Source organism: Bufo gargarizans, chromosome 8 (assembly GCF_014858855.1).
Source record: "Bufo gargarizans isolate SCDJY-AF-19 chromosome 8, ASM1485885v1, whole genome shotgun sequence".
Lineage (NCBI taxonomy): Eukaryota > Metazoa > Chordata > Amphibia > Anura > Bufonidae > Bufo > Bufo gargarizans.
In genome coordinates, this window is record NC_058087.1 from 9618192 (window position 1) to 9644358 (window position 26167).

Sequence of the window (26167 nt, forward strand, 5' to 3'; positions counted from 1 at the left end):
AGGAGCGGGCTTGTTGCAATCCAACAGCTGAATCATCATTATTTTGCTATGTGCTCAAGTAGAACACTTCCCGATGCTCGGGTGCTTTATAGAGCACCCAAGCACAATGGAAGTCAATGGGATAACAGGAGCATTAAACCAGGCCCCCACTGCTCTGAAGAGGGGAGGGTGTCAGCACTCTAGTTCAGCTTAGGAGTCCCTGCTCTGACTCCATATATAGCTATGTCCATATGTAGAGTTAGTGCTTGGGGACACCCATTGTATTTAAATCTAATATAGCCTCTATTTCTGAAAAGTTTCTGTCGGGACTCAAACTCACAACCTTCTACATTACAGCCAAGAATCCTAACCACTACACTGTAGCGCTGCATGACAAAAAAAGAAATAAAAATGAGACTTCTGCTGTATAGAAATATTTACTAGTAATATATATATATATATATATATATATATATATATATATTATTTTTTTTTTTTTTTTTTTAAGTAGTTGGCCATGCAGCTCTATAGTGTAGTGGTTAACAATCTGGGCTGTAATGTAAAAGGTTGTGAGTTTGAATCCTGTCAGAAATAGAGACTAAATTTCATATATATATCTCTATATATATATAGATATATATATATATATGTTAGCTATAATATATAATATATGTAAATATATTATGGATACAACATCAGTAGTAGTTTCCCACATATTATGCATTTATAAATATCAGAAGTATGATTATATACAGTACAGACCAAAAGTTTGGACACACCTTCTCATTCAAAGAGTTTTCTTTATTTTCATGACTATGAAGGCATCAAAACTATGAATTAACACATGTGGAATTATATACATTTCAAACAAGTGGGAAACAACTGAAAATATGTCATATTCTAGGTACTTCAAAGAAGCCACCTTTTGCTTTGATTACTGCTTTACACTCTTGGCATTCTCTTGATGAGCTTCAAGAGGTAGTCACCTGAAATGGTCTTCCAACAGTCTTGAAGGAGTTCCCAGAGATGCTTAGCACTTGTTGGCCCTTTTGCCTTCACTCTGCGGTCCGGCTCACCCCAAACTATCTGATTAGGTTCAGGTCCGGTGACTGTGGAGGCCAGGTCATCTGGCGCAGCACCCCATCACTCTCCTTCATGGTCAAATAGCCCTAACTTTCAAAGTTTTCCTAATTTTTCGGCTGACTGACTGACCTTCATTTCTTAAAGTAATGATGGCTACTCGTTTTTCTTTACTTAGCTCCTTTTTTCTTGCCATAATACAAATTCTAACAGTCTATTCAGTAGGACTATCAGCTGTGTATCCACCTGACTTCTCCTCAACGCAACTGATGGTCCCAACCCCATTTATAAGGCAAGAAATCCCACTTATTAAACCTGACAGGGCACACCTGTGAAGTGAAAACCATTTCAGGTGACTACCTCTTGAAGCTCATCAAGAGAATGCCAAGAGTGTGCAAAGCAGTAATCAAAGCAAAAGGTGTCTACTTTGAAGAACCTAGAATATGACATATTTTCAGTTGTTTCACACTTTTTTGTTATGTATATAATTCCACATGTGTTAATTCATAGTTTTGATGCCTTCAGTGTGAATCTACAATTTTCATAGTCATGAAAATAAAGAAAACTCTTTAAATGAGAAGGTGTGTCCAAACTTTTGGTCTGTACTGTATATATATATATATATATATATTTACAGTTGCAAGAAAAAGTATGTGAACCCTTTGGAATGACACAAATTGGTTATAAAATGTGATCTGATCTTCATCTAAGTCACAACAATAGACAATCGCAGTCTGCTTAAACTAATAACACACAAAGAATTAAATGTTACCATGTTTTTATTGAACACACCGTGTAAACATTCACAGTGCAGGTGGAAAAAGTATGAACCCTCGGATTTAATAACTGGTTGAACCTCCTTTGGCAGCAATAACTTCAACCAAACGTTTCCTGTAGTTGCAGATCAGACGTGCACAACGGTCAGGAGTAATTCTTGACCATTCCTCTTTACAGAACTGTTTTAGTTCAGCAATATTCTTGGGATGTCTAGTGCGAATCGCTTTCTTGAGGTCATGCCACAGCATCTAAATCGGGTTGAGCTCAGGACTCTGGCTGGGCCACTCCAGAAGTCATATTTTCTTCTGTTTAAGCCATTCTGTTATTGATTTACTTCTATGTTTTGGGTCGTTGTCCTGTTGCAACACCCATCTTCTGTTGAGCTTCAGCTGGTGGACAGATGGCCTTAAAATCTCCTGAAAAATGTCTTGATAAACTTGGGAATTCATTTTTTCTTTAGATGATAGCAATCCGTCCAGGCTCTGACGCAGCAAAGCAGCCCCAAACCATGATGCCCCCACGACCATACTTCACAGTTGGGATGAGGTTTTGATGTTGGTGTGCTGTGCCTCTTTTTCTCCACACATAGTGTTGTGTGTTTCTTTCAAACAACTCAACTTTGGTTTCATCTGTCCACAGAATGTTTTGCCAGTACTGCTATGGAACATCCAGGTGCTCTTGTGCAAACTGTTTTTTTCAGACAGCAGTGGCTTCCTCTGTGGTATTCTCCCATGAAATCCATTCTTGTTTAGTGTTTTACATATCGTAGATTTGCTAAAAGGGATGTTAAAATATGCCAGAGTCTTTAGCTGACACTAGGATTCTTCTTCACCTCATTGAGCAGTCTGCACTGTGCTCTTGCAGTCATGTTTACAGGACGGCCACTCCTAGGGAGAGTAGCAGCAGTGCTGAACTTTCTCCATTTATAGACATTAGACAATTTGTCTTACCGTGGACTGTTGAACAGCAAGGCTTTTGGAGATACTTTTATAAGCCTTTGCAGCTTTATGCATGTCAACAATTCTTAATCATAGGTCTTCTGAGAGTTTTTTGTGCGAGGCATTATTCACATCAGGCAATGCTTCTTGTGAAAAGAAAACCCAGAACTGGTGTGTGTGTTTTCTATAGGGCAGCTGTAACCAACACCTCCAAAGTCATCTCATTGATTGGACTCCAGTTGGCTGACATCTCTTTCCAATTAGCTCTTGGAGATGTCATTAGTCTAGGGGTTCACATACTTTTTCCACCTGCACTGTGAATGTTTACATGGTGTGTTCAATAAAAACATGGTAATATTTAATTATTTGTGTGTTATTAGTTTAAGCAGACTGTGATTGTCTATTGTTGTGACTTAGATGAAGATCAGATCCCATTTTATGACCAATTTGTGCAGAAATCCATATAATTCCATAGGGTTCACATACTTTTTCTTGCAACTGTATTTAGTGATTACACATTTTTTACAATTACAAAAAAATATATAAAATATATAAATTAAAATTAGCCTCTATTTCTGATCAGATTTGAACTCAGAACCTTCTACATTACAGCCCAGAATGTTAACCACTAGTGCTGAGCGAGCACCAAACTGTGTGTGTGCTCTGGCCAAACACATCAGCATGCTCGCTTATTCTACCGAGCACCCAAGCACAATGGAAGCCAATGGGAGAACTCCAGGCACCCCCTGGAGAAGAGGGTGTCTAGTTCATAAAAAAAGGTTAGCAATTGATGGAAACCCCCTCAAAATGGTTTGGAAACAGCATTAAGAGGATAGATGGATGTGTCTTATACTCCTATTATGTATGACATACAATAGACAACCACACAAAGGCTATATGCCGTAAGCCAGGTATTTGCAAGCTGTCAATCTACCCATGAGACATTCCAAACCAGCTCTCATCTGACTGAGAACCAGCAAACCTCAAAGTAATTTTGCATCTGTTGGATGGGTTGGGTGGACCTGCACACCTAAATCAATATCATTAGGGCGACAAAAAGTTTTCTGATTGTCCTAACATAATATTGAATAATCTTTCTATACAGTTTTGTCATGTAAAAACTCATTTGCATAACATAGGCATATGGGAAAGACTTGAATTGAGCAGAATCTGCCTTGTTTTTCAGCTGTCATAAAACTATGAAAACTAATAGATGGCGCTATTGAGTTATGAACAGCGCCATCTATTGGTTTCACAGTCTTATGACAAGACCAATAGTTTTGTCAGAAGACTATGAAACCAATAGATGGCGCTGTTCATAACTCAATAGCGCCATCTATTGGTTTCATAGTCTTCTGACAAGAATATTAGACTATGATTCTTATGACAAGCTTATTAGTGTAGCCTTTTGCATGGAAAATTAGCGATTAGAATATTCATGATCTACACTAGGATGATATCTGACACTGGGAAAGCTGTGAAATAACTTAGTGATAAAATCTGACACTGCGAAAGCTGGGTGATAACTCAGTGATAAAATATGACACTGGGAAAGTTGGGTAATAATTCAGTGAATATATCTGACACTGGGAAAGCTGGGTAATAACTCAGTGATGACATCTGACACTGGGAAAGCTGGGTAGTAAGTCAGTGATAATATCTGACACTGGAAAAGCTGAGTAATAATTCAGTGATGATATCTAACACTGGGAAAGTTTGGTAATAACTCAGTGAAGATATATGACACTGGGAAAGCTGGGTAATAACTCAGTGTAGATTGTGAATATTCAATTTATTTTTTTTTTATTGTGAATTTTCCATGCAAAAGGATACGCTAATAAGCTTGTCATAAGACTCATAGTCTAATATTCTTGTCAGAAGACTAGAAAACCAATAGATGGTGCTGTTCATAACTCAATAGCGCCATCTATTGGTTTTCATAGTCTTATGACAGCTGAAATACAAGGCAGATTCTGCTCATTTGCATATTTTCCCCATATGACCATTCCATGTTTATGGAAATAAGTTTTTACATGGCAAAACTGTATAGAAAGGTTATTGAATATTATGTTAGGACAATCAGAAAACTTTTTCTCTCCCTAATATTTATATAGGTGTGCAGGTCCTCTTAAGCCATTCAACAGATGCAAAATAACTTTGAGGTTTACTGGTTCTCAGTCAGATGACAGCTGGTTTGGAATATCTCATAGGGCACAAGGCTGCCATTGTAAGGTATGCTGACTGTGTCTGTCTCATGGATAGATTGATAGCTTGCACATACTGTACTTGGCTTTTGGCATATAGCCTTTGTATGGTTGTCTATTGTATGTCATAGATAACAGGAGTCTAAGATGCATTCAGCTATCCTCTTAATGCTGTTTCCAAACCATTTTGATGGGGTTTCCATCAATTTCTAAGCTTCTTTTGAGAACCAGACACCCTCTTCTCTTTAGAGCAGGGGGTGCCTGGTTTGATGCTCAGGTCTCCCATTGACTTTCATTGTATTAAATTGTACTCGAGCACCCAAAGTATTCGGCTGAGCACTCGGATCTGCCGAGCATAGCAATGCCGAACAGCAGTTCGGACGAGCACGCTCGTTCAACACTATTGACCACTTCACTATAGAGCTGCATGGCCATTTACTAATAAAATAATATGAGACTTCTGCTGTATAGGAATACTACTAATAGTAAGTATTTCTATATAGCAGAAGTCTTATATTTTTTTTGGGCAACTGGCCATGCAGCTCTATAGTGTAGCGGTTAACATTATTGCCTGTAATGTAGAAGGTTGTGTGTTTGAATCCCACCAGAAACTTTTCAGAAATAGAGGCTAAAGTAGATTTAAATACACTGACTCGAGCACACGCATTATTCGGCCAAACATAGCGATGCTTGAGCCAAACTGGTGTTCGGCCGAGCATGCTTGCCCAACACTAATGGCTACCTAAACAGAGTTTTGCATCTTTTTTTTTTTTTGTGTTAATTTGTGCCCAGCCTGCAGTACCTGTAGGAAAACCTATACTTACCTGCTCTCCGCTGCTCCATTCTGGCTCCTTGGTTCTCTGGCTCACTCCACTTGTCTTTTGCTCCTCATCTGTAAACTTCCAAATGGATGGGGTCACATGTACTTCTGTATGTTCTGACTGGACTCAGTGTTGACAAGTCCTCATGCGATTTGCAACTTGAACACAATTTACCACTAAGGCCAGCAACTGGCAGCAGTGGTGCATGTAACCCCATCCATCCAGGCGTTTACAGATGGGAACCTGAAGACCAGATAGATGGAAGAGAGCAGTGAGCAGTATGTAGGCGTGCTCAGAAGTTTTCTATGTTTTTTATATAGGTACAGTAGGTAAGGGTGGAAAAAAAAAAAGGAAAAGTCCTTTTAGTGATAACTGAATGGTGAAAGATGAGAGTCGGACAAGGAAAATCACTGGAACCAAAGAACGGAGTTTAAAACACAGGATACAGAAGAGAGCTTGAATTCTGTAATGATGTCCTGATAAAGCTTGCTCTATACATGTTTTATTATGCAGCCCCAAAGTTGTGAGAATTCAGCCATTGTTTGTAGGAAATAATACCTACAATAATAGTTCTCATCTTAATACACCGTTGGTATCTATCATATCAATGGTACATGACATTTAATAGGGTTCTAAAGTCTAAATGCATATTTAACAAAGCTATATTTTCCATGTACAGACTTTCATAGTTGATCCTCAGAGAAGCTGAGTTCACCAAAGTGCAATGAGAAATCAAAGATATCTGTAGGGAAAAACTGACTCCCTGGCCCAGGCGAAAGAAAGGAGCAATCAAAGTAAAAGAAATACATTACAAAATTACTGTGACCTTCATAAAGTGTTATTTTAAAGGATATTGATGCAAAACAGAAAACCCCTTTAAGATATTTTGTATCATGAATTTTCTACGCTTATAATCCTTACAGAAGCTAATGATGGCTGGTGAGAGTTTACATAAAAAAAAGTTCTAGATCATCTGTATTTATTTACTTCACCTATTAATTAGTGGGAGGGGCAGAAGTAAAACTGTTTCATGTATTTTGACGTTTTTGAAACTTTAATTTGTCACTTGAGTGGTTCCATTTAGGCTTTTCACACTGCATAAAGAAAAGGACAATTTGTAATTTCTATTAAATAATTTTAATCCCCCAAAATAACCTTTAATTGAGTTTTTTATGTCAATATCATTATGGATTAAGCAGCATAATCCCATAATAATTCACTAGATTTTCCTGCTATAAGAATCAGGCTACAGTTAAGAGAAGATAGATGACGATAAAAGGATTTACTGGGATTTTAGTAGTGAATAAAGACACTAATGCTCTTTTTTTTTATTTTTTTTAAACATCACATGTTCTAAGAAAAGGATAATTCTTTGTAAGAGTTCTCATCAAGCCTCCAGTTAAACATGACAGTATTAACTGACTGGGAGAGCAAATGTATGTTTTTGTAGAGATATGAAACTATTCTGCAAGAGATTAAGTTCACTAGGTGTAATCACTAGTTCTTAAAGATGTATTCCACTCATAAATATTTATAGTCTACCAGTCAGACCCCAAACCAATTGGTAGAATGGGAGACCTCAGTCCCCTGTTCTTCTTCATCACTTGCATGTGTATGGTGGGAAGCAGTTGAAGAAAGTGGTGATCAAGCACGATCTACTGGAAATGTGGAAACAGTAGTGCATTTTCATGTCTCCAGATTCTTCTCATTTTCCTCAATATGAATTCATGGTCAACACAACATAAAGTGGAAAGTTATATTTTACTACAGTAGTTCACAAATGTAAATTATGATCTCAAGAAAACATTCATCTTGGTAACCCTAACTCTTTTGTTCCCAAAATTTGTCTTTATTGGAAATGCAATGTCTAAAAAGTTGTGGCGAGCCAACAGTCATGTTTTTAAAATAAATTCAAAGGGATCATTGACATATAAACAACAAAGTCAAAAAGTCACAATGGAGTTTAAATAAGAGGAGGCTACCACTGTATCTAATGTACAGCGCATACTGTAAAAAATTGAATGACAAGCTTTTAATAAATGTAGCAAAAGGTCATAATTTCTAGTAGTAAAGCTACATTTTCTTAACAAGAGGGGTAATAGAATGAATCTCTCTATTTCTTCAATATGAAGAACTTACCAGTTTCCTCTGAATACCCCTTGGTTACTAATATTTTTATTTTTGCTAGCTACTACAGTAAGTATGTTCTTTTAAAATATGGAGCTTCCGTGCTAGTATGCAAAACTCTGTTAAATAAAGTATGTTTGATGGGATTTCCCGAATGTATCTATGATTTCTTATCAGGTCAATGAACAAGGACAATCATGGCTGGAAGATTTGAAGAGATAGAACACGACAAACAACAAGGTAGATGTAAATATTAATTGGCATTATAAATACACAAATGAAAAGCCTGGAGGCCTCAACATAGAAAAGAATATTGTGGAGAAAAAATGTGAATGTGGTCAAAAATAAATTGAGAGCAAATAATGATTATATAAATCTATGTTACTTAATATTGCAAAACATTTCCATTAATATCCTCTCTAAAGACTAGACAACCTAAAATGCAGTTCAAAATTTTAAGGTGTCCATATGCATTTGGTAAATGTTGGTCAAGTAGTGGTAGATGTTTTGGTGAAAGAAGGATTGTGCCTGCTGGATCTCTTGTTCTCACAGGAGATTGAAGCACTGCCATAGGAGTCTGCCAACAACTTATATCCCTCTCACCACTGTGAATGGGTCAAAAAGAGAAACTGGACCAGCATTCAGTTGACATCTATCTAAGATGTATGGCCACCTTTGTGTATTGAAGAACACTTCTGGCTTTTACAATAAAAAATTGTTTCCCTTGAATGATGAGTATAGTGTTTTTTGTTTTCTTATGTTGCAATGGCTTGTCAACTAGACAATATAGTATTAACTTAAAGACTATGAACATCTTCTGGGGAATTTTCTATTGTTGTATTTTACTCATTTTTAGCTTTAAATCATATTTTCTATTGGTCTTTATCAAAGACATTTCAGCAGCTAGAGTCCTACGGTTTTCAGCCTAGCTGATGAATCATATATATATATATATATATATATATATATATATATCCCTTATTTCTGAACTCCTGACAGCTCATAAACACCAATTGAAGCCATATTCTTCAGTTTGATAAGAAATTTTATCTAATGAGTGCTTTTGAGCTATCAGTAATTCAGAGAAAAGGGCTATACATTCAACAGGCAAAACATAATAGGACTTAGTGTAAAACTGAAACTTAGTTACTTCATTAAGAATGCATAATAAATGTAATTAACAATGTAATATATTATAACACTACTTTCTTAAGCTAGCCATACACATTAGACTTTTCCCCTATGGTAGATGTAAGGTGAGACTAGTATTTTTCAAGTCGGATTTCAACTGTCTGATCCTTTTTTCTTGGGGGATTAGCTGCTGACAAATGACTCTGGTAGTGGCCACCTCCCCCCCCCCCCCCACTGTAGGACTTTATCCATACAACATTTTAACTTCTTATGCACAATACTAACTACTGCTGGCCACATACACTAGGATTTCTGTATTTTTTTTATAATACTTGTTCCCCTAAGCAACATGAGCTCCTAATAATTCTCCAGGTTGCTCAGTCCTTACCAGAAATGTTGAGAAGACAAGCAGAAAAAAAATTGGAAACCCTGGGCCAGGCAGTGTGGTCATTGTTTATCATACAAGAAGCCATCAAGGAGCTTGGCTGAAGATTAAAAGCTGCCAAACCTCACCATTCTGAATTAAGGTAGTGTTTTATAATTATCTGTAATTCTACGTAAAACCATGGGTAACACATCATGTCCTCCTCTGCCAAGAATCAATTCAATGAATTAACAGGAGTCCTTAGAAGGGATTTTACATCTTATAAAGTGACGACATACAGCATCAGCAGGATATGCCCTTCACTGTGAACGGGGCCAGCAGCAATTCCCTGCACAGCTAGGTGGCTGGGAACACCACTGTGCAGGGAATTACAGCCTGCCACATACTATTTAATGGAGATATGCTCTGGTTCCCCGGCACAGCGGGAAGCTGGGCCTCACTTAGCAAGGAAAGACTAGGAATCAGAGCTGTAGCCTCTTCATTCTTAAGAGTGGTGAGTGTCCTAGAGTTACAGTATAGCACATCCTATCAATATGTAATCACTTTACAAGATGGAGTATACTCCTTTAAAAGTTTATTTGAGAACATATATGGGTGGAGTATCCATGAACGTTAGACCCCATGGAATCACAGTGACCAATGAATATCTAGGCAAAGTGGCATGTGTGGCTATACCATGTTCTGAAGCTTATCCCTGTTCATCTCAAAGGCTAAGTATATTCTCAGAAAATCTCCAAACTGAATCAAGTGAATACACAAGTGTTGGTTTTTGCCAGGATTAAGTTGTTTTCCAGCTTTGTGCAATTATTAAAATTCTCCTGCTTCCCTTCAGAGGTCTTCCGGGCACAGTCCTGTAAACTTCTGGACAGATTAGGATTACATCCACCCTGCAGTAGTGATGTGACCCAGCAGTGAGGTGTCACTTGTGGACACATTACCGCTGAGGCCAGTCATCAGTTGAAGCAGCAGCACAAATGTCCCTGTCAATCTGGAAGTTTATAGGGTGGTGACTGTAAAACCCAAGAGGGGAGCCAGAGAATTGGAACAAAAGAGATGAGGAACAAGTGAGAATGTTTTAAAAAAACAACAACAAAAAAAAAAAACAGGTATAGCAAAGTGGGCTTAAAGAGGAACTTTCACTAGTTTAAAAATGAAAAACTAACTATATCTGTGGGCAGAGCGGCGCCCAGGGGTCCCCCTGCACTTACTAGTATGTCTGGGCGCCGCTCCGTTCGCCTGGTAAAGGCTCCGGTGTCTGCAACTCCCTCTGTTGTACTGGGCGGAGTTTTTATATTAGGGTTGTCCCTTACTGCAGCGCTGGCCAATCGTAGCGCACAGCTCATAGCCTGGAGTCCCAGCCTATGAGCTGTGTGTGCTACGATTGGCCAGCGCTGCAGCAAGGGACAATCCTAATACAAAAACTGCCCACAGATATAGTTCATTTTTAGTTTTTAAACAAGTGAAAGGTCCTCTTTAACATTAAAAGGCTGCATCCCTTCCCCACCCCCCTTATCGGAAAGAGTGCTTTTGAAAAAGTTACAAACGTGGAGTCTCATGCCACATAAGCGGAGAATCTTAATATGAACTTGGCCCACATAGCGCAACCAACTACCGACTGAAGACTACAAAATAATGAGCTGGTCACCACAACTTATTTCACGATATGCTGAGCCAAGCAAGGGTTAGAAAGGACACCTTTATACATGACTATTAATGTGGCCCACTAGAAGCGCACCATAAAAATCATATCTATCTATCTACAGGTGTGGATATATATATATATATATATATATATATATATATATATACATATACACACAGGTGAAACTCGAAAAATTAGAATATCTTGCAAAAGTCCATTTTATTTCAGTAATGCAAATTAAAAGGAATTGCATTAATGCAGCTTAAAATTAGGATTTTGTGAAAAGGTTCAATATTCTAGGCTCAAAGTGTCACCCTCTAGTCAGCTAATTAATCCATACCCCCTGAGCAAAGGGGACCTCAAAATTGTGACTTTGGGGTTTCATAAGCTGTAAGCCATAATCATCCAAATTATACCAAATAAAGGCTTGAAATATCTCGCTTTGCCTGTAATGAGTCTCATATGTTAGTTTAACCTTTTAAGTTGCATTTCTGAAATAAATGAACTTTGCACAATATTCTAATTTTTTGAGTTTCACCTGTATATATATATATATATATATATATATTAACACTCACACTACCTGATCCATTGCATCTAGGGATATGCACCAGAATGGTCGAAGATTTATCACAGCAGCAGCATTCAAAAATTTATTGCAGCGTAAGTAATACATATTCCATAAAATTTCTTTTGACCGTGATCCTTTTTGCTTATACAGTAGAGTTACAATACAAATGCAAAACTTTCCTTCCGCTTCCTCCTTGTCTTTGGGTTGGGTAATTAAATGGTATTAAAATGATATTGAAGCTAATTCAATAGAACTATTTGAAATGACTCCTTCAGACGCAATAATGAATGCCACCCAAGAAAAATTTGAAGCTTTTATTGATGATTATATACTTAAATATTATGTGCCGTTATTGTGAGCACTTGATTTAATGCAGCCTTGGCGCATTATACGGGGCCTAATAAACGGTAAACGTAAAGCATAATGATTTTATTATACGGTATGTAAATGCTTACTATGGGACTGAACAATTAGGTGGTTCTCAGTCTGAAGGGATGAGACTTTCATGCAAATTGTTCACCCAGATATTATTAAAGCAAGAGAATAAAATATTGCATTTCCTTAAGTTACTCAGCCAAGTTTTCATTCTTTCACTTCTCAGAATTAATAAGATGTGGGTCATGCTTCTATTCAAATTGTTCAACGAGTAAAATGATGCACAATAAAATGATTCATTACACCCTTCTGAAATGAAATAAGTTATAATACCCAAGTGACATGAATATTTCCAGTGGAAACTGTATCCTGATCTTTGGTGAATAATGAGTAATAGCTTATATCATTACCTTTATTTATATCAAGGTAGGGTTAGTTTGCCCAGAAAGGTAATCAAGGATCCCTTGATTAACTAATGGAGCTTGGATGTGAGGTCCAGCTTTGGACAACGCTACCAAAATCAGACAGTAAAATTGGATCCCTTATAGGATGAATCATATTGGGGTGTTATTTCATTAAAAGAAAAATACACTGCCTGTCCCTAAAAAATGTCACCACCAAAAAATAATTAAAAAAGATTCTCAATGGGGTTAAGGTCTGGACTTTTTTTGAGCCCAATGAATCCTGGCATTGTCATCTTGGAATATGCCCGTGCCATCAGGGAAGAAAAAATCCATGATGAAATAACCTGGTCATTCAGTATGTTCAGGTAGTCAGCTGACCTCATTCTGACATACTGTTGCTGAAGCTAGACCTGGCCAACTGCAGCAACCCCAGATAATAGCACTGCCCCCACAGGCTTGTACAGTAGGCACTAGGCATGATGGGGGCATCACTTCATCTGCATTTCTTACCCGGATGCACCCATCACTCTGTAACAAGGTAAATCTGGACTCATCAGACCACATGACCTTCTTCCATTGCTCCAGAGTCCAATCTTTATGCTCCCAAGCAAATTGAAGCCTTTTTTTTTCTGGTTTGCCTCACTGATTAGTGGTTTTCTTACGGCTACACAGCTGTTCAGTCCCAATCCCTTGAGTTCCCTTCACATTGTGGCTGTGGAAATGCTCTTACTTTCACTATTAAACATAGCCCTGAGTTCTACTGTTGTTTTTCTTTGATTTGTTTTTACCAAACGTTTAAGTGATCGCCGATCACGATCATTCAGGATTTTTTTCCCGCCACACTTCCTCGAATACGATGGGTCCCCACTATCCTTCCAGTTTTTAATAATGCGTTGGACAGTTCTTAACCCAATTTTAGTAGTTTCTGCAATCTCCTTAGATATTTTCTTTGCTTGATGCATGCCAAAGATTTGACCCTTCTCAAACAGACTAACATCTTTTCAACTACCACGAGATGTGTCTTTCGACATGTTTTTTTAAGAAATGAGAAGCAACTCATTGCACCAGTCGGGGTTAAATAACTTGTTGCGAGCTGAAAGATAATCGTCCATGCAGTAATTATCCAATAGTAGGCTCATAACTATTTGCTTAGTTAAATCCAAGTGGCGACTTTTTTTTAGGACAGGCAGTGTATATTACCCATTACTGTTATGGCCTGTGCTATTCATCATATCCCTTGAGCTTATTAAATTAAATCAAAGATTCTCCTTGAACAATATGGCATATCTCTAGGGCTAAAACAAGAGAGAAACACAAATAAGCTCCTTACAACCTATATGCAAGAATAATTTACATATAGATATATAAAAATGATAAAAATATGATTATAAAAATAATCAAAAAAATAATCAAACTTAAATACTAATTGATCAACTACTTTGCTTTGCCATATTGTGTCAAAACTGTAATTGTTTTATGACCTGTCCAGCAAATACACAGCCACTGCCAGACTTGACACTAGGAACTGGCAAACTAGTGCTGCAACAGTCCAGCGGCCTTGCCTATCAAAGAATAGCTGCTCCAATAGGGATGATCTGATCTGAATTAGTCAACCCTAAGCAGTTCCGGCAGGTGGAATGGAATCCTATCTTCTATTCACCTAGCAGAGACAGAACCAGTTGGGGAATAACATCAAAGCCAAATCAGTAACCAAACACGGAACCAAAACAGAAATAACATCAGAGCCAAATCAACATCCAGAATCCACAACAAACGCAAACCAGGTCAAAACCAAAGACAAAAGACAAGCAGCACAATGACAAAAAGCAGGAGAGTAGTCAGGATAACAGCACAACAATGAATACAAGGGAGAAGCCAAAGAATAGTCAAGTAAATGAGCACGGTCAAAACCAAAGGAGACAAATATCACAATAACAAAAGGCAAAATAGTAGTCAGAATAATGGCCTGAGGTCATACATGGTAGCAAATACAAGGTAGAAGGCAAAAAGTAGTTGGGTAAAGGAGCAAGGTCAAAACACAGGATACTTATATAATGCACCGAACAAATTAGCAAACACATGAACCAAGTTGAAAGTACAAAAAGTGGTACAAAATCCTGCATTCAGCAATATCACAAGAGGATTAAAGTAGAGCTCTGATTGGCTCTCAAATAAAGCCTCTTTGCTCCATGTCAGAAGCCAGAACAGGTGGGGTTGTCACAGCTCTCGGGCTACACCTTCTCCTACCTCTTTGCCTTCCTTCTGGAGCAGAGATTGTTACAGTGATTGTGTTGAGCATATCAATATATTTGAAACATCTAATATAACAGCTCTGAGGTTAATTCATGCTTTTGAATCTTAGATGAAATAGTTGTCATTGCATACTAAGTTTTTCCTACTTCTAGGATAAACCGTAACCTACCATACTGGTATTATATATCTGATCAATAGGTACTCAACCAGTCCTCAGTATTGTTATTTTAATGGGTGGAAATAATTAGTTTAAGGTTGGGAAAATTAACCCAAGAATCAGAGAAGAAAAGATTTGGAAGCAAACAAGCACCATGGTTTTTTTTTTTGTCGACAGGGGTGTTGTAGTGTCAACCAACAGTAGAGGGTTTTATTAGAATTTTTTATATGTTCCACTATTATAAGTTCTTGGCCCCTTTATTAAGAAAAAAAGGAACCCATTAGAGCTGATGTTTTTTGTTGGATAATAGCGTGATACAGTGATGAATATATATTTTTTTTACATATTTGAATCTTTTTTTTTTATCATCACAAGATCCGAGACCCAGCAGACCTCATGCATCAAAATTATCTGGGAGATGAAAAGTGGCCTTGTTTCCCATAGCAACCAATCATATCTGATGCATGATGCTCCGTTTTGTTTCAAAATTGAAACTTGCATAATATATAATGTATCCTCTTAAAATACTACAAAGAGTGTTTGATGTTACTTTGTACTTTACTGTTTCCTGCATTTAAACCTTTAGTCTTACACTCTGTATAGTTGTCTGGGTTCTTTGACATTCCTAATATCATTACCTAGTATTTTATAGGATGGATACTTTTTTGTTGCATTCAAGACGCCATTTGCTGGAAAATATGACACTCAATGTCATGTCATGAATAGTCACGAATAGAGATTGCGTTGCTCTCATTGTACACCTTAGATGGCGCGTTCATACATGATTTCGTTATCTAGTATTTTTAACAGAGTGTACATTTAAAAATAAATAATACCTTATCCGTCTGCTTGTGACGGGCCAGCTGCCGCCATCTTGTTGGAATATCTGGCATGGAATCTTGTGCAACCAGAGAAAACATCATCAAGGCCTTAAGATTTACAGACGTGGACAAAATTGTTGGTACCCTTTGGTCAATGAAAGAAAAAGTCACAATGGTCACAGAAATAACTTTAATCTGACAAAAGTAATAATAAATTAAAATTCTATAAATGTTAACCAATGAAAGTCAGACATTGTTTTTCAACCATGCTTCAACAGAATTATGTAAAAAAATAAACTCATGAAACAGGCATGGACAAAAATGATGGTACCCCTAACTTAATATTTTGTTGCGCAACCTTTTGAGGCAATCACTGCAATCAAACGCTTCCTGTAACTGTCAATGAGACATCTGCACCTCTCAGCAGGTATTTTGGCCCACTCCTCATGAGCAAACTGCTCCAGTTGTGTCCGGTTTGAAGGGTGCCTTTTCCAGACTGCATGTTTCAGCTCCTTCCAAAGATGCTCAATAGGATTGAGGTCAGGGCTCATAGAAGGCCACTTTAGAATAGTCCAATTTTTTCCTCTTAGCCATTCTTGGGTGTTTTTAGCGGTGTGTTTTGGGTCATTGTCCTGTTGCAAGACCCATGACCTGCGACTGAGACCAAGCTTTCTGACACTGGCTAGTACATTTCTCTCTAGAATTCCTTGATAGTCTTGAGATTTCATTGTACCCTGCACAGATTCAAGACACCCTGTGCCAGACGCAGCAAAGCAGCCCCAGAACATAACAGAGCCTCCTCCATGTTTCACAGTAGGGACAGTGTTCTTTTCTTGATATGCTTCATTTTTTCGTCTGTGAACATACAGCTGATGTGCCTTGGCAAAAACTTCGATTTTTGTCTCATCTGTCCACAGGACATTCTCCCAGAAGCTTTGTGGCTTGTCAACATGTAGTTTGGCATATTCCAGTCTTGCTTTTTTATGATTCGTTTTCAACAATGGTGTCCTCCTTGGTCGTCTCCCATGTAGTCCACTTTGGCTCAAACAACGACGGATGGTGCGATCTGACACTGATGTTCCTTGAGCATGAAGTTCACCTTGAATCTCTTTAGAAGTCTTTCTAGGCTCTTTTGTTACCATTCGGATTATCCGTCTCTTAGATTTGTCATCAATTTTCCTCCTGCGGCCACGTCCAGGGAGGTTGGCTACAGTCCCATGGATCTTAAACTTATGAATAATATGTGCAACTGTACTCACAGGAACATCTAGTTGCTTGGAGATGGTCTTATAGCCTTTACCTTTAACATGCTTGTCTATAATTTTCTTTCTGATCTCTTGAGACAGCTCTTTCCTTTGCTTCCTCTGGTCCATGTCGAGTGTGGTACACACCATATCACCAAACAACACAGTGATTACCTGGAGCCATATATATAGGCCCAATGGCTGATTACAAGGTTGTAGACACCTGTGATGCTAATTAGTGGACACACCTTGAATTAACATGTCCCTTTGGTCACATTATGTTCTGTGTTTTCTAGGGGTACCATCATTTTTGTCCATGCCTGTTTCATGAGTTTATTTTTTTACATAATTCTGTTGAAGCATGGTTGAAAAACAATGTCTGACTTTCATTGGTTAACATTTATAGAATTTTAATTTATTATTACTTTTGTCAGATTAAAGTTATTTCTGTGACCATTGTGACTTTTTCTTTCATTGACCAAAGGGTACCAACAATTTTGTCCACGTCTGTATATTGGTGATGCACATTATGGTTGGCGCTGTGTGGGGATACATACTGTGGTTGGCACTGTGTAGGGATACATATTGTGGTTGGCACTGTGTGGGGATACATAATGTGGTTGGCTCTGCATACGGATATATTGTGGTTGTCTCTGCATATGGATATTTTGCGGTTGACGCTGTGAAGGGATATATAATGTTGTTGGCACTGAGTAGAGATACATATTATGGTTGGCTTTGCTTAGGGATATATATTGTGGTTGGCGCTGTGCAGAAATACATATTATGGCATGCCCTGTGTACGGTCACATTTTCTGGTTGGCGCTGTGTAGGGATACTTATTGTGGTTGGCGCTGTATAGGGATAGATATTGTTGTTGGCACTGGGTAGAGATACATATTGTGGTTGGCGCTGTGTAGGGATATATATTGTGGTTGGCGTTTGGTAGGGATACATATTGTGGTTGGTGCTGTGTAGGGATACATATTGTGATTGTCTCTGGGTAGGGATACATATTGTGGTTGTCCCTGGGTAGGGATACATATTGTGGTTGGGCCTTGGTAGAGATACATATTGTGGTTGGCTTTGCATAGGGATACATATTGTGGTTGGCACTGTGTAGAGATACATATTGTGGTTGGCGCTGTGTAGGGATACACATTGTGGTTGACGCTGGGTAGGGGAACATATTCTGGTTGGCACTGTGTAGGGATACATATTGTGGTTGGCTTTGCATAAGCAATACATATTGTGGTTGGCTTTGCATAGGGATACATATTGTGCTTAGCACTCTGTAGAGATACATATTATGGTTGGCACTGTATAGAGATACATATTGTGGTTGGCGCTGTGTAGGGATATATATTGTGGCTGGCTTTGCATAGGAATACATATTGTGGTTGGCGTTGGGTAGGGATTAGTGTTGAGCTACTTTGCATGTTCACCCGGGTACCAAGGAACCAAACTTTGCCAGAAAAGTTTGGGTTTGAGTTCGGTGTTCAGGCATTCAGTAAAGCTTTTAAAAGGCTGCAGGGCAGCCAATTAACAAGCTTTTAAGCTGTGGGCACTTAGAAGCCATCATAGCCATGGCTAGTATTGGCATGGCTGTGATTGGCCGGTGCATCATGTGACCCAGCCTCTATACAAGCTGGATCAAGTTTAGGACCGCCCATCAGCTCTAAGTAGTGCAAGGACAGGAAGCAGGCAGCTGAAGCAAGGGAGAGCGTTAGGAATCTGCCTATTTGTTTTGTGGGTGACCTATAATGATTTTTTGTCCCTGCGCTGACTTGATATATAGCTATTAGTGTTGAGTGCGAATATTCTAATAGCAAATTTTTATCGTGAATATTGCAACTTTGAGAATTTGCTAATATTTTGAATATAGTGCTATATATTCGTTATAGCGAATATTCGTCATTTTTTCACATCTGAAAACATTTTTCCTCCCTGCTTCTTGCTTGTGAGAGGAATTATGACGTTAGATGAAAAAAATGACGAATATTCTAAAAAACTAAAATATAGCACTATATCAAATATATTCATTTTTTAGAATATTCGTCTTTTTTTTTCAATCTGTACAGTTGTTCCACTTCGACATACTCCTCCACAACAAATGTCCCTGTCACCCATGGGAACGCCTGGGGGTTAGTGAGATCGTGAAAACTAAGATCCAATGGTATATTCTAACCCCCAGGCATTCCCTTGGTGACGGGGATGCTTGTCAGGGAGGAGTATGCCGAAGTGGAAAAACTGTACAGATTTTTAAAAAAGACGAATATTCTAAAAAAACTAATATATTCAATATAGTGCTATATATTAGTTTTTTTGAATATTTGTAATATTCTAAAACAAGAATATATAGCAATATAGTGAATATTTGAAAAAAACTAATATAGAGCAATTTAGCTAATATAGTGCTATAATCTTTTCTTAATAGTCTTAATAGAACTTCAGATGAGAAAAAATTACAACTATTAGACAAAGAAGATTATAGCACTATATTAGCTAAATTGCTCTACATTCGCTTCTTAGAATATTCACTATATTGCTATATATTCTTGTTTTAGAATATTATGAATATTCAAAAAAACGACTATATAGCACTATATCAAATATATTCGTTTTTGACAAGCAACTTAAGCAGGGAGGACTCATAACTTCAGATGGAAAAAAATGCTGAATATTCTAAAAAGGAAATATATAGCACTTTATTCTATAGCACTATATTTTCTTTTTTGACCCATGCCTGTATTGATTGTGTAATATTCGTATATTACGTGATCATTACCTTGCCGATTTTTCGAGTAAAAAAAAATGACCCCTGCCGCTCATCACTAATAGCTATATCCATATATGGAGTCAGTGCTTGGGGACCTTATCCACTCAGCTATAAAGCTGAATGCTAAACTCTGAGGTAGTAAGTATTCCTATTCAGCAAAATACTTATTTTATATTTATGTCAAGGTTAACATGTTTCTATATAGTGCAGTGGTTAACATCCTTGCCTCTAATGTACAAGGTTGGGAGTTCAAATCCTGGCAGAAAGAGAGATACAATTTATATATTTTATGTATTTTTTTTTTGTAATTGTAAAAAATGTATGGCACAAAATAATCATATTTCTGATATATTTGAGGAAACTACTACTGATGTTTTAGCCATAATATATTGACATATATTATAATATATTATATATTCTAAATATATAATAATATATGTAAATATATTATGGCTAAAAACTTATATATATATACAGGTCCTTCTCAAAAAATTAGCATATTGTGATAAAGTTCATTATTTTCTGTAATGTACTGATAAACATTAGACTTTCATATATTTTAGATTCATTACACACAACTGAAGTAGTTCAAGCCTTTTATTGTTTTAATATTGATGATTTTGGCATACAGCTCATGAAAACCCAAATTTCCTATCTCAAAAAATTAGCATATTTCATCCGACCAATAAAAGAAAAGTGTTTTTAATACAAAAAAAGTCAACCTTCAAATAATTATGTTCAGTTATGCACTCAATACTTGGTCGGGAATCCTTTTGCAGAAATCACTGCTTCAATGCGGCGTGGCATGGAGGCAATCAGCCTGTGGCACTGCTGAGGTGTTATGGAGGCCCAGGAGGCTTTGATAGCGGCCTTAAGCTCATCCAGAGTGTTGGGTCTTGCGTCTCTCAACTTTCTCTTCCCAATATGCCACAGATTCTCTATGGGGTTCAGGTCAGGAGAGTTGGCAGGCCAATTGAGCACAGTAATACCATGGTCAGTAAACCATTTACCAGTGGTTTTGGCACTGTGAGCAGGTGCCAGGTCGTGCTGAAAAATGAAATCTTCATCTCCATAAAGCTTTTCATCAGATGGAAGCATGAAGTGCTCCAAAATCTCCTGATAGCTAGCTGCATTGACCCTGCCCGTGATAAAACACAGTGGACCAACACCAGCAGCTGACATGGCACCCCAGACCATCACTGACTGTGGGTACTTGACACTGGACTTCAGGCATTTTGGCATTTCCCTTTCCCCAGTCTTCCTCCAGACTCTGGCACCTTGATTTCCGAATGACATGCAACAGTCCAGTGCTGCTTCTCTGTAGCCCAGGTCAGGCGCTTCTGCCGCTGTTTCTGGTTCAAAATTGGCTTAACCTGGGGAATGCGGCACCTGTAGCCCATTTCCTGCACACGCCTGTACACGGTGGCTCTGGATGTTTCTACTCCAGACTCAGTCCACTGCTTCCGCAGGTCCCCCAAGGTCTGGAATCGGTCCTTCTCCACAATCTTCCTCAGGGTCCGGTCACCTCTTCTCGTTGTGCAGCGTTTTCTGACACACTTTTTCCTTCCCACAGACTTCCCACTGAGGTGCCTTGATACAGCACTCTGGGAACAGCCTATTCGTTCAGAAATTTCTTTCTGTGTCTTACCCTCTTGCTTGAGGGTGTCAATGATGGCCTTCTGGACAGCAGTCAGGTCGGCAGTCTTACCCATGATTGCGGTTTTGAGTAATGAACCAGGCTGGGAGTTTTTAAAAGCCTCAGGAATCTTTTGCAGGTGTTTAGAGTTAATTAGTTGATTCAGATGATTAGGTTAATAGCTCGTTTAGAGAACCTTTTCATGATATGCTAATTTTTTGAGATAGGAATTTTGGGTTTTCATGAGCTGTATGCCAAAATCATCAATATTAAAACAATAAAAGGCTTGAACTACTTCAGTTGGTGTGTAATGAATCTAAAATATATGAAAGTCTAATGTTTATCAGTACATTACAGAAAATAATGAACTTTATCACAATATGCTAATTTTTTTAGAAGGACCTGTATATACATTTCTGCTTGGATTTGAACTCCCAACTTTGTAAGGCAAGGACGTTAAGCACTACATTATACAGCTGCGGGTCAACCTGCACATAAATATAAATTAAGTCTTTTGCTGAATAGGAATACTCACTAGTCACTACATCAGAAACTACTATGAGGTTTTTTTTTTACACAGTTTCGCATTCAGCTTTATAGCTGAGTGGATAAGGTCTTTGCCTCTAATGTACATGGGAGTTGAAATTTCAGCAGAAACTTTTCAGAAATAGATGCTAAATTACATTTAAATACACTGGCTCGAGCACCCGCGGTGTTCGGCCGAGCATGTTCGCCTAACACTAGTGACATATACCGATTTTAGGTGTGAGGTACACCTGCACTAAATACATGACAGGGAAATTAATATAGTTAATCCATCTGTTAGTTCGGTGGGTGACATATACCCATTTTTGGTGTGAGATACACGTGCACTTTATGCGTGACAGGGAAATTAATATACTTAATCTGACAGTTAGTTCGACCGGTTACATCTACCCATTTTTGGTGTGAGATACACGTGCACTACATATTTGACAGGGAAATTAATATAGTTAATCAGTCTGTTAGTTCTGAGGGTAACATATACCCATTTTTGGCATGAGGTACACCTGCACTGCATATGTGACAGAGAAATGAATATAGTTAATCTGTTAGTTCGGTGTGTGACATATACCTATTTTTGGTGTGAGGTACACCTGCACTGCATATGTGACAGGGAAATTAATATATAGTTTCAAGATACGGTAACACAATGATTTAAGAAATTTGAGTTAAGAGTTTAAGTGCTAACCCTGCTACATCTGTACATATAGTGTTTGATGCTGTGTAGGGATACACATTGTGGCTGGCGCTGTTTGGGTCAGCATTCACATTAGTAATTGACACAAATCTTCTATCTTCTCTTTGAAATGTGATTCTGCAGCAACTGAGTTTTTCATCATAGTTCATTATATAATATTTCATTCTTAATAAGAAGAATGACCCCAGTGTTATCTACATTCCTTTCCAATTCCCTTTACAGCAGTCTTATCCTTATGCGGTACACAGGACAGAGGCATTGCCTTGGCTTTAAGATTATTTAGCTTTTTTAGTAAATACCTTCATTTTTGCATCTAAGCACTAGGATATTTCTTTCTTATAAATAGAGAAGACGGAAACATATCATAAAATGTACTATCATAAACTATCGTTAACTTTACTATAAACTTTTTATCAGATCTGTTCAATCGCCTTCAATTATCTTGTGAGTTTTTCGTCAAATATAAAGTAATGACTGCCTCTTCAAAGCACTTTACAAATCCTCAACGCACTTTGTTCTTGTCAGTCTCGGTCTTTTCGACACAATGATTAACACAGTGACATTCAACAGGAAGCATTCTCATTTTCCTCAGACACAAACTAGGGACATTAAAATTTAATAACATCTTCTCTCTAGTCATTTGTGCTCCGTAATCTATTCACACACTGCTGTGTTCTCCGACGGCTCCTGCCACTTAAATGGCTATTGTTAAGCAATGTTAAGCAAACCTGTATTTTCCCACTACTTTCTTTAAGCGTATCTGTTTTCCATCCACTTGTGCCGGAGCTATAGTTATGATCTATCGCTTTTATATATTTTCTTCTAGATAACAGCTAGCGTTTATGTACTGTTTGGCATTGTGGTCTAGAGAGATCCATATTTTCAATACAAGGGGATGAGTAATACGGTAGAATTTTTTTTTTCTTTTTTTTAAGGAACATTGTCAAGCTCAATGTTCTTTTCATGAAAAATAAATAAATAAAATAAATCAGATATTTTAAGAGCCCAGTTTCACATGAGGATTTACAGTCTTGAAAATATGGTACATGTGATGGATCCATTTCCAAAAAGGTTGTGGCTTGGCTGACGCAAAATCACCATTTTATAGTGAGCTATGTGAGTCCCAACCGGCCATGGGTCTACTGTACTCATACAACATATGTGTATATTGGACAGTAGATCTGTGGTTGAGCTGGGACTCACAGCATTATACAGTAGATCCAGTGAGTTCAGTTCAGATGAGCTGCAGTTAGCCCAGCAAATATGTCCATCAAACAAACCATGTTTCCCAGACTGGGACCAAAAGTCAAGGCTTTAATATTCTGGTATATATTACACATTGTTCAATTAGCATTATAACCATTTCTCTATATTAAAATATCGCTTGTTTACCCTTTTTCCAATATTTTTTTATTAATTGAATTATTAATGAAGATATGTGAAAAGCTAAAAGCACAGTAAAGTGCAAAGGATAGTGACTATGATGTACCAAAATGTCCCATGGTCAAGCATTTAACACTAGAGCACACAAACACGAAACTTAACATAAATTCCATTACTTACAATGACCTAGTGTTTCGTCTGACTTATCGGGGCAATCCTGTTCTCCATCACATAGCCAGCTCTGTGACACACATGTCACATTATCGTGACATAGGAACTCCCCTGGATCACATAAGTGTTGTTCTGAAAGTGAAAATGTGCACAAATTAAAAGAATTACAAAAGTAAAATTAAAAAAAAAATGAGGCAAGCAAATGGGGTGAAAGGGGTAAAATCTATTTAACAAATCAAAGAATCTTATGAAAAATGTTCTGGTATTTTATACCAACCCATAACAACCCATGCATCATATGGCAAATAGCTAATCATGGTTAATCGAGCATTCAAGGGAGTCCATCACCAGGAAAGTCAATGTCCTGAAGGGCTGGCCCAGCAGAATGTAATGATACCTTTCACTTAGTGATATGTTACTTCATTCTGGATAAAAAAAAATACTAATAATGGATATTCAAATGAGCAGTTAAGGGCCATGAAGGCGGCCCTGCTTCTCCTGCTTTCTCTGCCAGCCCTTCCTTCTCCTTTTTGATTGACAGGCCCAGGTTCCTGCATAGTCATTGTGGGATGTTCTACTTAGCCTTTCTCTTTTCCTGTTTCCAAGCACAAAGTATCACATATGCATACTAGGCTGTCAGAGAAAGGCAGGATGCAAATAGAGTGCCACATATAATCCCATACATGTGAACTCCTATTTTCTGGTTGATAATGTTAGGTTCTGTCTTTAGGAAGCTCCTAGAATGAATTGACAGCAGTTTTCAATAAAGAACCAGGGGAATATAACCAGTTGGGGATGGTGTCCCTGCACAGTTTGATCCCATCCAATGAGTGCAGATACACCCTCCCAGTTGTACCTTTTTTGCAGACTGATGACAAATTAATTCCTAACTCTAGCAGGAAGAAAAGAGGAATGACACAACAAAGAGTCATAAGAATATTTTTTATCACCCGTGTTTACTGGGATGGATGTGGCCTAAAATATTTTGACTGATTTACAGTGGTGCAAAGTGTGGCACAAATCTACTCCTGCTCACAGTAGACATAGATATCATTTTCTAACATTATAACATTTCAAAATGCTCTAAATGTATTAGGTTCTATAAATATAAGTGTATTAAGACACTATGCTGTTTCATATGCCAAGCTTAATATGTCCAATCACAAACATTTATTAAAGCAACCAATCAGAAGAATAATGGTATATTCAAAACACTGTAAAAGTCCCTTTCTATATTTCATAAGGGCTCAGAGTTTGAGTAGTTCCCTATTTTCCGTGTCTGCTTCTTATAAATGTTACGAAACAGAACCAAGGGAGACTATATTTCTTAATTCAACTCAGCTCTGTTATATTAGCCAAAGACATTTAAGCATAAAGACTTAAAAATAGAGAATACTTGACAATTAGGTAAAATTAGCACAATTCATGTTCATTAACCACTTAATTTCTTTCACAATAACAAACTCTTCTAGTGTATGATACATCGGAATTATTAGGAGGTAAAAATTCTGGTGCAGGTCCGAGCAGCAGAAATTGAAACCTATGCCACTGATTTCGGGTGTAATATGTGTGCTATTTCTGGCGCACGTGTTATTAAATAAGAAGAACCCTGGAGGTTCCACCCACAGCTCACCCCCTCCCTAACCATGCACTGCCTATGCTTCTTAAAAATGGAAAGTGAGGCAGAGAAAGACAAAAAGTTGCAAATGTTACAAAGACATTGAAAATTAGCAACTTTTGCATGTCAGTTTCCTGCAATACAATAGTAATACCTTCCCCCTGCGGTTAAAATACAACCTGAAAAATCATTTTAACTTTAAGATTACAATTCAAATAAGCAAGAGCACTCTTCTTTGAGGCCATGCGTAAAATGTCAGCCAAACTATTTTCCAGCTCGTGCCTGGCATTTCATATAGAAGACTTTCAAGTTCTTTTGAGTGAGGTCAAGCCAAAATAACCTAGAAAATTATTTCTGTGATCTTGCTAATAAAAATAAGAGACCTGACATCATTGTAAATGGGCACAGAATAAGGGGAGCATTCTTTAAAA

At 37.7% G+C, this 26167-nt stretch overlaps 1 protein-coding gene across 1 annotated transcript in view; it reads right to left on the reverse strand.

Moving 5' to 3' along the window:
* Positions 1-24435, reverse strand: part of LRP1B (LDL receptor related protein 1B) — a 1294122-nt gene extending 1269687 nt beyond the window's left edge. Inside the window, 2 exon segments of the mRNA XM_044303104.1 lie at positions 24124-24250; positions 24396-24435. Coding sequence (XP_044159039.1) covers positions 24124-24250; positions 24396-24435 — 167 coding nt within the window.
* Between the last annotated feature and the right edge of the window lie 1732 nt (positions 24436-26167).